This window comes from Hemiscyllium ocellatum, chromosome 39 (assembly GCF_020745735.1).
Source record: "Hemiscyllium ocellatum isolate sHemOce1 chromosome 39, sHemOce1.pat.X.cur, whole genome shotgun sequence".
Taxonomy (NCBI): domain Eukaryota; kingdom Metazoa; phylum Chordata; class Chondrichthyes; order Orectolobiformes; family Hemiscylliidae; genus Hemiscyllium; species Hemiscyllium ocellatum.
In genome coordinates this window covers 38,987,226-39,002,480 of record NC_083439.1, presented here as the reverse complement: position 1 = coordinate 39,002,480, position 15,255 = coordinate 38,987,226, and the positions used below count along the sequence as shown (strand labels likewise).

Genomic DNA, 15,255 nt, shown 5'->3' with positions numbered 1-15,255 from the left:
CTGGGTGACTATTGGGCAGGAGGCAAATGCGCATGATGCTATTTTCAGCCTCTCTGTAAATCCTGACGTCCTAAATATTTCTACTGCCTTCAGATAAATCAGTGAAGTTACATGCAGACATTTAAATTGTCCTAATTATGAATTTGATAAATATATGCTCATTGAAACATGAAACTGTCCATTTCATTTGATTTTGATGTAAAGTGATTAACACTGAATCCTGATTTTTCTGACAGTCTGCCAAGATGCTTAACTATGCCGGGTGGAAAACCGTTTGTAACTCTCTCTTCATTGTCTTTGCTGTGGTATTTATAATCACCAGGCTTGTCATCTTCCCTTTCTGGTGAGTATCAGTATAAAACCCATTTCTTTGTGACATCAGGAAAGAGGTGGTTTCAGGCATTGGTTGCTGTATTTACTCCGTAACATACTGCTCAACAGAAATTCACTTTAAAGGACAGTGAGTCCAATTAGCAGTGTATTGAGAACAGAGATTTTTGACCAAGTAACATACAGCATATTATGAGGACTGTGTTGAGGGATTTCAGTTTTGTGAGCGACTGGAGAAACTGACGTGGTTTTACTTGGGATGGGAAATGTTAAGAGGAGATTTAATGGAAGTGTTTAAAATCACAAGTTATTTCTGGTGATGAAAATAATTGCTTATCAAGGGACACCGATCCAAAGGAATTGGAAATATTTTTGGCACAGTGAGTTGGTGTGATCAGGAACACACTGTCTAAAAGGATGATGGAGACAGAATTAATATAAACTTTCAATTGAATATTAAATAAATACTTGAAGAGAAAAGGTTTGCAGGATTAAAATGAAAGAGCAGAGGGAATGGAGCTAATTGGATAACTCTTCCAAAGAGGTGAATCCACAGTAGGATGAGAGAGACCTCTCTGCCTAGATGTTCTATCATTTAACATACGGTATATGATCATGAGGACAGGTATTGGGGTGTTGTGATGAGGGCAGTCTAACTTGTCCTTGTGCTGTCTTACTATAATCATTTGCTGCAGATCTCATAGAACAGAATAAGAGGACATTTTCACTGCAGTGGTTTCTGTCTGCGATAACTTTTTTCCACCAATTCTGTTGTGTACGAAAGGCCTAAAGCTGTTTGGCATATTCCAGAAGTAGTGCGCATCATTTCAGGATTGAGTCATGATTAAAATTCTTTATTAATGGTCTCCAGAGTACAACCAGAGCACATCTGGACAGATGGGATTTACTTTAATGTGGTAACATTTAACCTCTTCTTATCAACAGGATCATCCATTGTACTTGGGTCTATCCAGTTTATCACTATCCTCCATTCTTTGGATATTATTTCTTCAACGTCATGCTGGCTGTCCTTCAACTGCTCCATATTTTCTGGGCATACCTCATCTTACAAATGGTTGCAAAGTTCTTCTCCAGCAAAGTAAGTTGTTTCTTGACATTGAGAAATGTTCAGTAAGTGGAGTACTCGAGTTGCCTCTGTAAGCTGTAGATACAACAAGCAAGCACAAGAGATGTGTACTGATACTGGGCAATTCCAAACATTGCAAGAGTTTGTGTTTACATGATTGGTTCAAGAAGTCTTCAATTTCCCCATGGGCAGCACAGTGTTTAGCTTTGCCGACTCATAGTGCAAGGGACACCGGTTCAGTTCCAGCCTTGGGTGAATGTGTGGAGGTTGCAGGTTAGGTGGATTAACCATGTAAATTCCCCTGTAAGTTCAGGGATGTGCAGGCTCGGTGGATGAGACTATGGTTAAACTACAAGAATAGGGTGGGGGGTCTGGGTCTGGGTAATATGCTGTTTAGAAGTTCGACGCAGACTCAATGGGCCAAATGGCTGCTTCTTCCTGCACTGTCAGGATTCTCTGATTCTTCTTGTTCAATTCTGTGGGAGTGTTTGCCTATACCCTGCTTAATTTACCTTCATCGTTGAACTCGCTCAAAGTGCCTCAACCACAGCAGAAGTAGAATTCTGTCATTTTGGTATCGGACTGAGCAAAAGTCCTCAGCTTGGTTGTGCGTATTACTGCGTCAGTGGATAGAGAGGAAAACTAACTGATGTCCATTGAATTTTCTATCTGTGGTAAGAAGGTAGACCTTTTGTCTCCTTATGGTAATGCAATGAGTTTCTTAAGTAATTCAATTTTTTAAATATAATACATGTATTTATGCATATTGTGTAACATTAATGATGAAAGCAATTTATATCCCTGATTAGTTAGGGGTAAAGATGACTAGGACAGCTTCTGATGGTGCCTCCAAAAAAACTGATCTTAAAGGAATCTGAAGTCCTCCCTCCTGCACACTCTCTCTAGCCATATGTTCCATTATGCGAACCTATTTCGCTTCTGACTAGCCCATGATAATAGGATAAATGCAGTGATTACTGTCTTTGAAGACCTTTATTGTTCCTTCATCACTCCCTAAACACTGTCTGCAGACCCTGCAGTGCCTCCAGCTGCTGCTGAAACACCAGCTGCTCTATTCTTGGCGTATTGTTGCACTCTCACACTTTCTTTTTCTGTGTCTTTCTTTCTTTCTCTCTCTCTTACCCCTCGCTCTCTCTCTTACCCTTCGCTCTCTTTCTTACCCCACGCTCTCGCTCTCTCTCGCTCTCACCACTTCATTCCCAGCCTTGCTGTCCCTCTGACCATTATAACTCTATAGGTTTTAAAACCAAACTGCCTACTCTCTCTTGATCTGTGTTTTGTTTACTGTGATCTTCATGTTGCCCTTGGTTCTGTCTCACTGGTAAGTATGTCTCAAATCCGAACTCTAGGACTTTTTCTGTATGAGCAACTTGAGATCAACAAGGTAATATAAGTTTGTATACTCTAGATCAGTGATCCTAGTTTCCATGGAGAAACTGATAATGGCACAAAGGTTGGATCCAAATGGCATAAGGCCATACATAATATGTCAACTTTGATTATCAATGCTATTGTAACAGCAGACCTGTTGGTAAACTTTCCAGTTTACACATGATACTTCAATTCACCTTCCAACATTTATACCCCAATTTAATTGCAGGTTATCAGAAAATTAAAAGAGCTGGAATTTTAATGATGTAAATTGTATGTTTTGAATCATTTGCTGTAACTCCCCAAGAATGAGTTTAAATCTTCAGTTATTTTTAAAAGATTTGTTTTTCTGATTGAGTAGACAAGTGTGCAAGAAAAATCTTGGTATAATTTAAAAGTAGTGTGGATGTGGTCTTTCTGGGGTCATTCCAATCCACTGATCAGCAACAATTACAGCTTTGATGTTATTAATATCTTTTAATTCTGAGCATCCTGTAAACACTCTGCTCTGTCAGTCTCTGCATTCTGTTTAATTTGCAGAGAACTAAAGATGCTGATAGAGTGGAAAGGGATAAGATCAGGCAGTCCTGAAGGAGACAAAACAAGCACAAAATTATTTTTATTTTCTTTAGTTTGGAGTTGTAGGAATCTACGGCAGAACTGGCATTTTGGAAATTCTGAAATGTGGACTTTACTGGCTAGGCTAACATTTACTGTCCATCCCTACGTGTCATTGAGAATGTCACAGTGAACTACGGCAGTCCGTGTTGTGTAGACATCCCCACGATGCTTTAAGGAACGGAGTTCAGGATTTTGACATAGCCAGACTGAAGGAACGGTGATTTACTTCCTAGTCTGGATAGTGTGTGGCTTGGAGGGGAGCTTGTAGGTGGTGTTCCTGTAATCTTGAGGCAAAGTGAGAGGGAGATAATCAGAAGGAAAGAGCCACAATGAGAGAAAATGGAACAGAGAATGGGAGGGGGAGAGATTGCCAGAGATAATATGATAGCAAAGAGAATGAGGGAACTACAAGAAGCAAGGGAAGAGATTGCTGTGCCTTTGGTGATTGTTTTTGCATCCTCACTGTACACTGGAGTAGTACCAGATGATTGGAGGGTGGCAAATGTTATTTCCTTTTTCAATAAAAGGAATAGGGACAACCCTGGGAATTGTAGACCAGTCAGTCTTGCGTCAGTGGTGGACAAATTATTGGAGAGAATTCTGAGAGACCGGATTTATGATTATTTGGAAAAACTAAGGTTCCCCTTAGTAGGCTCTTTCAGAAAGTAAGGAGGCATGGCATACAGGGAAACTTGGCTGTCTGGATACAGAATTGGCTTGCCCATAGAGGGTGGTAGTAGATGAAAAGTAATCAGCCTGGAGATCAGTGACCAGTGGTGTTCCACAGATCTGTTCTGAGACCTTTGCTCTTTGCGATTTTTATAAGAGAGCTTATGCTTGAAACATCAACTCCCCTGCTCCTTAGATGCTGCCTGACCTGCTGTGCTTTTCCAGCACCACACATTCAACTCTGATCTCCAACATCTGCACTCCTCACTTCCTGATTTCTGTTGGAGTAATGTATTAACAGTTCTCATTATTTACACATTTCTGATTAATGCTTGAAGATTAATAAACAAACTTCTAATACTTCACCAAATGTCATGCCTTATAAGGGTTTTAGATTACCTACAGTATGGAAACAGGCCCTTTGGCCCAACAAGTCCACACCAACCCTCTGAAGAGTAACACACCCAGACTCATTCCCCATATGTACCCTTGACTAATGCACCTAACGCTATGGGGAGTTTAGCATGGCCAATTCACCTAACCTGCACATCTTTGGTTTGTGGGAGGAAACCAGAGAACCCAGAGCTTTGATTCTCCTGCTCCTTGGATGCTGCCTGACCTGCTGTGCTTTTCCAGCAACACATTTTTCAGGCTTAAAATGTCCACTTATCTGTTTCTGTGCTGTGACCTCTCCCAAACAGGTTCCTCCAAGATTAGTTATGAATTTCACTATTTGTTCATTTTCCCAGATGCACTCCAATGTCCAGTGATACATAAATTCAAACAGCAAAGGCAGTAACGGTGCAGGTTCACTGCTGTGTCGGTGTCTCTCCCTCTCTCCCCTCCACTGACCTCACCATGTGCTTCCTTTGTCTGTTCCTCTCCCTTTTCAAAGTGCTGTTGTTTTGACTTCTTTTTTCCTCCCAAAGTTCCAACACAATGCAACAGCATAAAAAATAGTAATTGCTGCTCCTTGAATTTGAGGAAATCCCTTCCAACACCTAAAATACCTCGATAAAGGAGCAGCTGTTACAGCCAGAAATTTTTCTCGTCTTCCATCTTGGATTACCCAGAATCCTCCTTTATTCAACAGTTGCTAAGGTTCCTCATGCAGACTGGTCAGAGGATGGAAGACAGACAAAGCGACCCATTGGATCCAAATTTGGCTGAGAGGCAGGAAGGTGTTTGTAAAACAATATGTCTGTGAATAGAAGTCTGTTTCCAGTGGAGTCCTGAGCTGGCAGTGCTCGGGCTTTTGCCATTTGTGGTATGCATTCATGATTTGGACTTAAATGTAGGGATATGAGCAAGAATTTAATGGATAATATGAAAATTGGTAAGGTCATAAATAGATGAGAATAATAGCCATAAACTGTAGGGCAGAGCAGTGGCTGATGAAATTCAATCCAGAAAAGTTTGACATAATGCATTTGGGGAAGGCTAACCAGACAAGGGATTTCAATATGAATGGCAGGAACGTACTGAAGATCAAAGGTACCTGGGTGTGCATACTCAAATCCCTAACTGGTCCACAGGACAAGTAGGTAAGTTGGTAATGAAAGCATAGGGGATCCTTGGCTTTAATAGCTGTGACATGATTATACTAGGAAAGTATAGAACACTGGGTATGCCACAAATGGAGTACTGTGTGCAGTTCTAGTCACTGCATAATAGGAAGAATGTGATTATTCTGGAGACGATGTGGATGACATTAACCAGGATACCTGAGTTATAAGGAGCGATTGGAAATGCTGGGCTAGTTTTCCTGGTTGAGAGGCAGCCAGATAGAGATGTATAAGATTATGAAGAACATAGATGTTGTGATATAGAAGTCACTTTTCCCATTAGTTGAGGGATCAGTTACCACAGAGCATAGAGTTTAGGGTAAGAGGTAAGGCTATATCAAGTTGAGGAGAATTTCTTTTTCATGTTGAAGATGTTGAGGATCTGGAACTGTGGGCCTGAAATGGTAGTTGAGTCTAAAATTCTCAACGTGTTAAGTAATATTTAGATATCCATTTGTGTTGCCATAGTCTTCAGGGGAAGAAAATCAGATTTTAGTCATATTTATTTGACCAGTGTAGACACGATGGGCTGAATGGCTTCCTCCTTTCGTGTAAGCATCTGAGTCCATCTGACATCCATATCATTTTCAGCTAAAAGTGTGATTTTACTCAGGGATATAGTCATATAGTGAGGAAACAGACCGCTCAGTCCAACCAACCCATGCCGACCATAATCTTCAAACTAAACTGGTTTGCACCTGCCTGCACTTGGCCCATATCCCTCCAGTCATTTATTATTCATGTTCTTATCCAAATATCTTTTAAATAACTAACTGTACCCACATCCACCACTTGCTGTGGAAGTTCCATACACAAGCCATGCTTTGTTTTAAAAAAATGTTATCTCCATGTCTTTTTAAATCTTGCTTCTCTCACCTTAAAAATATGCCCCCAGTCTTGAAACCCCTCAGTTTTTTTTGGCTGAAGTTTTCCCGAAGACGGTGAAGCACATTGTAATGCTCCACCTGGTTAAAGTGTACAGCGGCAGTTATGGTGGAAAGAAATTAGACATTTTGGCCAATTCCTGAGCATAGCTGACCAGCCACAAGGTGGCGCTCCAAGACTAGTGTTCTTCCAAGCTAAAAATCTCACAACACCAGGTTATAGTCCATCAGGTTTAATTGGAAGCACACTAGCTTTCGGAGTGACGCTCCTTCAGGTGAAGTCAATCACCTGATGAAGGAGCGGCACTCCAAAAATTAGTGTGCTTCCAATTAAACCTTTTGGACTATAACCTGGTGTTGTGAGATTTTTAACTTTTCCATCAGTGGCATCTCCAAATCATGACGTTCTTCCAAGCAGTTGCGATCAACAAAGATAATGGTTTATCCAAGTCTGATTCCATTTACTACTAAAATTAAAACAAAGTATTTGAGAAACTAAATAGGTCTGGCAGCATCTGTGGAAAGAGAAACAGAGTTAACATTTCAATTCTGATTTTAATTGCTATTCAGAACTGAAGTTCAGTCACGAAGTTGGTTATTGTCCTTTTGACAGACAGGATGATGCCATCTTTTGAGGATTCCTGTTGTAGAAACACAGTAAGTGTACCCTTCCAAAAGTCATTAAGTCAATTTAACATTATTGTCAATGACTATTAACCTCCTTAAAGGAGCCAAAACCCTCCCAGTATTTTGAGTTGATTGCTGGTTGCAGAGAATAAATCATCACTTGCAGTAATCTGTCCTCCTTGGCTGTCCTTTTAAACCAGTTGGGAACTGATCAAATCCTTTGTTAGTCAATTGGATGATTCTGCATAATGGCCTGTTGTCGTCTTTACCCAAAGATGTTATAACCTTTCAGTGAAAGGATCACGAGAATAAAGGAAAGCTTTCTTTTGAATGTCCCAATGATTTTCTCCTGGGAACTCACTCCAATCCTGGAGGTTGGCTGACAATCCCAATTGGGCCAGTGCTGTTCTCTCAGTGACATCACTGTGGAAAAGAGCTACCTTGATGTTGAACCAGTGCACCAAGGAATGTCTGCTGTCAGCCTCAAGTAATGCTGAGCTAGGTGCCACTGCAAGATTTGAAAAATGTATTTTAGCTCACTAGAATTGGAAATAGTAATGAGCCTGGGATCATTAAAGACACTGGAAACAGCACACTCGCAGCTTCTGAATCCAGCTGGAGTTCAGCACAGAACTTGGAGATAGCACCTTTTTTAGTTGCACACTCAGGGCACTTGAAATGATCCAGGCCAAATACTTTCTCTTGAGGCTGCCTGTGGAACATAACTGCTGCAAATTAAAGTGTGCTGTGGGTCAGTAATATGATTAGATTAGAGTACTTACAGTGTGGAAACAGGCCCTTCGGCCCAACAAGTCCACACCGACCCGCCGAAGCGCAACCCACCCATACCCCTTACCTAACACTACGGGCAATTTAGCATGGCCAATTCACCTGACCCGCACATCTTTGGACTGTGGGAGGAAACCGGAGCACCTGGAAGAAACCCACGCAGACACGGGGAGAACGTGCAAACTCCACACAGTCAGTCGCCTGAGTCGGGAATTGAACCCAGGTCTCAGGCGCTGTGAGACAGCAGTGCTAACCACTGCGCCACCGTGCCACCCACTAAAATCAGAGCAAATTTCAAGCATCAGTGATTTGAGTTAAATCTTGAGCATCTCATTCAACCATTTCAGAGGGCAGACCAGATAGATTTCATTCCCTGAAGGACATTACTGAACCAGATGGGGTTTTCCACCAATTGACAATGGTTTCATGGCTATGAGTAGATTCTTGATTACAGATTTCTTTTTATTGAATTCTAATTCCACCAACTCATGGTGGGATTCGAGCCTGTCTCCAGAACATTAACTCAGTTTTTGGACTAATAGTCTAGCAATAATACAACTGGGCCCATCAACATCATTACAACTGTACCACAAGTGGCTTTAAAGTATGTCTTGCAAATTGTCTATTAACAAAGCAACATTGTTTGTCTTTCAGTTGGATGGTGATGATCGCAGTGATCAAGAGGAGTGTGATGGGAGTGATGAAGATGACGAGGGCTTGAAGAATGGTGCTGGCTCCATAAAGAATCTGGCTGTTAATCGTCATCACAGTCACTGACCCACATCATTCCGGTCAGCTCCTGTGACACAGTAAAGGGAATGTGTGGAACTGGTAGCAGTGCCTGTGGAGCAAGTGTTGATGATAAGTGAGTCATGTGCTGTTATTGGACCTGGATTGAAGTGAATGTTGGCTGTAGTCACTCTTCTTTGTAGAATTCTTCCTCTTCAGAGTTTCTTCAGGTACTTCAAGAAATTGCACTGAAGAGAAAATCACGAAGTATTCAGCATGGGTCAGTGAGCAAAATGCAGATAGCTGCTGTTTTTGAGCCAACACTGACCAACACACTGGCGGAACTTTTTTGAAAATTCGGTCCAAGAGGTTCAGTTTGTTTTTAACACAAAATGCACTGCACAAGGAAACTCGCATGTCCAACACTCTCAGCTCCCAACACACTCAATGAGCACTGAGTCACTAGGAGTCATTAGCCTCGGCAATCTTAAATGAACCTACCAATCAAAGCAGACTTAATGAGAAGAAAATCAAATGGTCAATGGTCCTTTTTAATAAGACCTCTTCCAATATGCATTTTGTTGATCACCATTGCTGCAAGAATTCTGCAGAATGTACGCATAACTCTCCCATGTGTACATTAATTTTAATATCAGAATCTTCTCGTGTGAAGTCTGAACTATTGTTTCAAACACAAATATCTAGGTTTAAATTGATCCAGGGATAATTTTTTATGTTCTAACCAGGGCAGCAACAGCCTGGCTGTCTCAAAATATTGGTTGTACAACACTATTCATACGCCCTCTGCCTTTGGGGAGATGGGATTGAAATCCAGAGAGAGAATCTGCTCACCAGGCAGGCAGGACAGGCAGTTTGGCTCATTAAGAGTTTTGTTACAGCTGACTGGGGTTGACTGACACTTTACCATCAGTCTCCAGCTTCCCAATGTAACTGAGGTATGAGGGTTTATCTGCTGTCTGGAGGTTAGGCAACGGCTTGGGTGGTAGTGGGACAGCAGGGTTTCAGGAAGGCCTCCCATCTCTTCCCTGCCTGCCGAGACAGGGATTTTACACCCTCCTTTTCGAAGGTGGTCTTGACTGCTTTGTGCACTTCTTTATAACTACTTTTTAAAAAGTGGTTAGGAGAGCAATTTATTTTTGAGATGCCCTCCTAGTCATTTACCGAATAGAATAATTGGGTGTTTACATGAAGGTGGAAGCCTTCTGATTGGCTCTCCAAATTTAAGAACTGATCTGAAGCTCTTAATTGGACAGGAAACCCACCTCCATGACAGTTAAGGCCCATACCCTTCCCACCTGTGCCATGGGGTTTTCACTTGAGAACAAAACCACCTGTATGTGAAAACACATCCACAAGTATGAAAATGCAGACATAAAACTGAGCGCACAAATTAACCCTTCATGTTTAGGCAGAGATCGACATTTGATTAATCTATTCTTCAGGTACCTTTCACAGCCTCAGGATAATGAAAAGTACAAAGTTAGCTCCCACAAACAGTGATAATTTAATGACCAGATAATCACTTTTTGCTGATTGAAAGAGAAATATTGCTTAGGCTTCATAGTTTAAGTTAATTAATTGACAACTGCCTTCAATCTTTTCTCCAGATAATTGATTACATGAATGAGCATGTCATTTTAAACCTTCAACAAATATTAATTAGAGATCAGATTTTTTTATTCTAGAAGTAGCTATATCTCACCTGTAAATTCTGAGCTATCCATAGGCAGGTTCAGCATAGTTATCCCAGAAGGTGTCATCAGTAAGAGCTCCAACAGTTAACCAAATTCCACTGTGACCTTGTTATCTGTTTCTGTCTCAGGATCAGCTTGGCCAGGCTTTCAGAAGGCTCTGTGTTCTTCAGTGTGCAGTTTGTTGACATAGGGGCTGGAGGAGGAAATGTTGAGATCCAGTCCATGGGGACAGTTGCAACAACAGCTGAATGGGCAAAACCAGTTTTTAAGGGGAAAGAGTCTCCAGTGAGTCCTGTGGCGAACTTCCTTCTAACCAGGTGGTGAAGTCAAGTATTTGCAAAGGTGGGGAGAGATTTCCCTGACCCTGACAGTCCCATCAGCCTCTCTTTCCTTGAGGCCTTCCCCTCCACCTCAAACACCTCCATCACCATCCTCATCTCCTCCCCCTCACCAGTCTTGTTTGCATGTGTTGAAGTATAAGCAAGGCACAGGATAGGGAAAATGTAATTGTCTGGTTTTAGTCACAGATCTGTTAGTGGGTGCTCTCAGTTTAGCTACACTCTGATTCCCGACCTGTACCATGACTGCTTTGGAATCACAGTTCAATAAAATCTCCTCCTCACTGATACTAAAAGAATGGGGCATTTACCAGGGACTTTGGTTGCGTTCTGTTTCACTGTCCAATGCAACAGGCTTGATGTGACAATGCTGTATGCCCATGGCGGGCTATCACTGAATAGGAACAATGCTGAAAGGAGCTACCTCAGAAATTAGCCTAGGCTGAGTATGGTAATACGTTTAGTGGAATTTATTCCAGTGTTTGCCTTCCAATAAATTAAATTTTTGAGCATTGGAAGTCTGATGTTGAGAGATGAAGACTAGTTGGCTCTCTTCATGTTACTTGTGGGATCTTGCTGTGTACAGACCAGTTACTATGTTTTCTGCATTGCAACTGTGAAAGCCCTTCAGAACAACTTAACTGGCTGCAAGTGATTTGGAATGACCTGATGCTGTGAAATGTGCCATACAAATACCATTTTTCCCCCTTGACTATGAAAGGAGCATTCCCTTCCACTACAATGAATGACTTGGACCTTTATAAGGCCATGCTGAGAATGAGTTTTCTTAAACCTGCTGCAGGTTTGTTACTTATCCTGAAATTTAACTCGATGCTATTGTGCTGTACATAGTGACTGAATAGCCTAGTTCAGTTGTGTGAATCTAAATCCATTTCAGGATCAATATCATGTATAACAATGCAACATATTGCAAATCAAGTCCATAAACTAGAAACTACAATCCTCTTTCCTTTTATGAACATATTTATATTTCATTTTGTTAAAACTGAGATCCAGACTGTGTGCTAATGCTGATCACTGCTCTGTTACTCTGGACTCTCCTGCTTTTCCTTAGGATTATTTTTCCTAAAGCATTTAACTGGCATTGTACTTAATTTTATTCAAGGTTTTTTCCCAGTGCTGGCAAGTTTGATGGAGATGGTAATGGAGTACAGGTGCTGGGCACCATTTTGTTTTGAGTACTGACCACTAATTTTGATTTACAGCCTTGCATTTTGCTCTTTTTGAGCTCTCCTGTCACGTCCACACTTCTTTCCTCAGCCTGGAAGGTGGGATGGATCCAGGCTGAAGCTCTCTCCACATCTGCTCTCTGTACAGGAGCCAAGAGGAAATGGTAGTTGATGAGCAAACAGAAAAGCTACCCTGTAAATGCCATTCACCACCCCCTCCCCCCATCCCCAACTCTGCACCCACCCTGCTATGGAATGTTCCGGCACAGCCCAAGCCAGAATAAAACTCCGAAACCATTTCTGTACTTTTATTGTTATTCAAATCCTGGCCTAGTTCTGTGAAATGGGAAGCAGCAATTTAATAAAGACTGATCTGGAGGGATTTTCGATCTGGCTCCTTCACACTGTGTGCATTGTGAGACTGAATCCAGATAAACAAGTCATTCTTGAACATCTTCCCGATGAAGGTCCCACACTGCACAGAGTGTGTGCAGTCACTGTCACACAGCTCAGTCTGAGGAGCAGCATCTCATTAGGTTTGGCCTCAGCATTGCTCATGTAACCTCAGTATAACTATTGCCAACAGAATTGTACTGGCCTCCAACACAATGTAATGTGAACAAAAAAAACAATGATGGCAGCAGTGGTAGGAAACACTTACCGAGCAAAGCATCAAATATTTATTTGAAGTTCTCTTTAGAAATTCCAATTCTCTTCAGAAATAATAAGCTGTCTGCTTATAATCAAGAGGCTGGATTTGATTGGAATAAGCATCTCAAAGTTCAATTAAATGTGTCCACTCAGGTAGAACCCACCATTCTCCAGTATCCCCAAACGGGTCTGACTTTGCATCTTTTCAGGGGTGTCTAAGCAGTGCTGGGATATCGATGACATTGTGAGCCAATGAATTCAGTATTTGAATGATGGCCACTTTAACTGGTTTGGACCTGAATCTTGCCTGTCACATGCAGCAGCTGAATGGGACCCTGACCAAGCTGGTGGCTGCACAAGGCATGATGTTCTGACCAGAGGATTGTATGTCTTTCATTGCTAAAATTTGTGACATGTCCCCTCAGAGAGTGAAGACCCCTTACTGGTGACAGGTCGTGAACTCTGTGACCTGCTTATTCACCATAATGTATTAAAGTGTTTGAAACTGAAAATACAGATCTCTAATATTTTTATATTTTATTGAATATGTGCAATTTTACTGATTCCATTCTGATAATTCTTTATAAACAACTATAACCTCTAATAAAAACATTTCAGCATGTATTCTGTTTCTGACAATGTGAATGTTAAAATAATGGTGAATAGAAATTTTGTTTACAATAAAGCATTTGTTATCTGATTAATCCTGTGAGCTGCTGCTGTGGTGACAGTGATTACTTTGAGCACTGATGGTTGTACATAAGGCAGCTCCTGACAATCTGAAACAAAGTGCTGGAAACCCTCAGCGGATATGATGAAGGATTAAAGATGAACCATTACCTTTCTACCTCTGCACAGAACTACCCGATCAGTTGAGTGTGGCATTTACTACTTAAGATTTCACAGTGTCCGTTTAGTGAAAAGCCTTGTTCATTAACCACTTTTTAACAGTGTGCCACTGATCTGATCCAGGTGATTGGCAGATGGCAATTTTCCTACAGTAGGATTCAATTTTACAAACAATGCAACTTATACCAAAGAGACCAACAGAAGCAGTCAGCTGTGAATGTGTGCACGTGTGGCATAGTGAGTGAGTACGAGTGCATATTTGTATTGACGTAGGTGAGAGAGCAAATATGAAATGGACCCAGAGGAAAAACCAGTCACAATGTGTGAATACTGAACTAATTCATCTTGTAGATTTCAAATCTGAGGCTGTGCATGGACATGTACCTTCATTTTCAAATATTATTTATGGATTTTCCCTCTGGGTGAGTGTAAGTTTGTGCCTGAATCACTGTGTGAATAAGTGTGACTGGGGATATTATTTAATGGAGATGATGGGGTCTCCCCTCACGCTTGAGAGTTGCAGAGAAATGTGCTGTTGGGGTTGAGGATGGGGTGGTCTGTCCACTGGGAACTGTTGACCAATCAGAGGCCGCAATTCTTTGTTGCCTGGTAGTGCTGATGCAGAGACCATAAATACAATTGGTTTCGTAGCAAACAAAGTGACCACATGACCCTGGTCCAGGTGATTTTGTGGAGAAGAGGAGAAGATGGCATTCAGGGAATGCCTAGCTATGATGAATCCTACCACTGGTGATGGGATGAGGCTGTTGAGTGGGTATTAATTGGCAAATGGGGCAACTAGAGTAATGGTCAAGGAATAGCCACAAATGTATTTGGGCAGTGCCTTCCTTCCAAGATGACTGGTAGCCAATTTGCATGCACAAAGGCCTTATTAAAAATTGTTTGACAACAGTGATGAATTCCCCACTGAAAGAGGATGCCACTTCCTAATGGAAGTGGTTTCTGAGCATCAGCCCATGGGGAGTTTGTATTTTTAAGCAAAGAGGCAACTGCATGGAGTGCTGATGAGCAATTTGCAGTCCACACAATCATCAAACTTCTGCTCAAAGAGTCTGATATCATCATATTAAATGGGGAGCCTATTTGGTAATCTCTATAATGTATTCCTTCTCCTACTTTTTTGTTCCTATGAGCCATGGAGCCATTATGTCATGGAAGAAGGCGATTCGACCCATTGAGTCTGCACTGGCTTACCGTACAACAATCCAGTCCCATTCCAACGGTATACAAATCCAGTATGTTCCTCTGCTATCTCACCATACCACTGTCATTTATTTTCTTCAAGTGCCTGTTCAATTTCTTTTTTAAATCATTCACGATCTTTGTTTCCTCTGTCCCTCGATAGAGTAAAAAGATTTTCCTCACATTCCCCCACCTTTCTTGCCCAAAATGTGAAATTTGTGCCCCTGTACCAACAGCCAATAGGATCAGATTTTCTTTGTCTACCAGATTGTAACCATAATCTTTGCACCACAATCATACGTCCCCGCAACTTCCTTTGCTTCAAGAACCCAACTTTTCCAACTTAGCCTTGTAGTTCAAATTCCTCAACTTGGAGCCATTCTGTTAAATCTTCTCAACAATCTGTCCAGAACCCCCTCATCCTCCCTAATGGATGATGTCCCGATTTGGATGTAATATTCTGATTGTGACCTAACCAGAGCTTTATAAAGGTTTAGTTTAACTTCCCTACCTTTGTCCTCAATACTTCTGTTTATGAAACCAGCATTGGAACCAAAACTGATGCCAATGCCCCATGAAGTGGAATCCCTCTTTCCCACACCAATCCCTTAGCCAC

At 41.5% G+C, this 15,255-nt stretch overlaps 1 protein-coding gene across 2 annotated transcripts in view; it reads left to right on the top strand.

Annotated features, from left to right (window-relative positions):
* The window catches only part of cers3a (ceramide synthase 3a), a 91,177-nt gene extending 77,978 nt beyond the window's left edge, over positions 1-13,199 (top strand). For both annotated transcript variants that reach the window (XM_060853246.1, XM_060853245.1), the window contains exons 9-11: positions 237-343; positions 1,276-1,429; positions 8,619-13,199. In XM_060853246.1, the coding sequence (XP_060709229.1) occupies positions 237-343; positions 1,276-1,429; positions 8,619-8,741 (384 nt within the window). In that variant the 3' untranslated portion in view covers positions 8,742-13,199. The remainder of the gene's footprint in view (positions 1-236; positions 344-1,275; positions 1,430-8,618) is intronic.
* Positions 13,200-15,255: the final 2,056 nt, after the last annotated feature.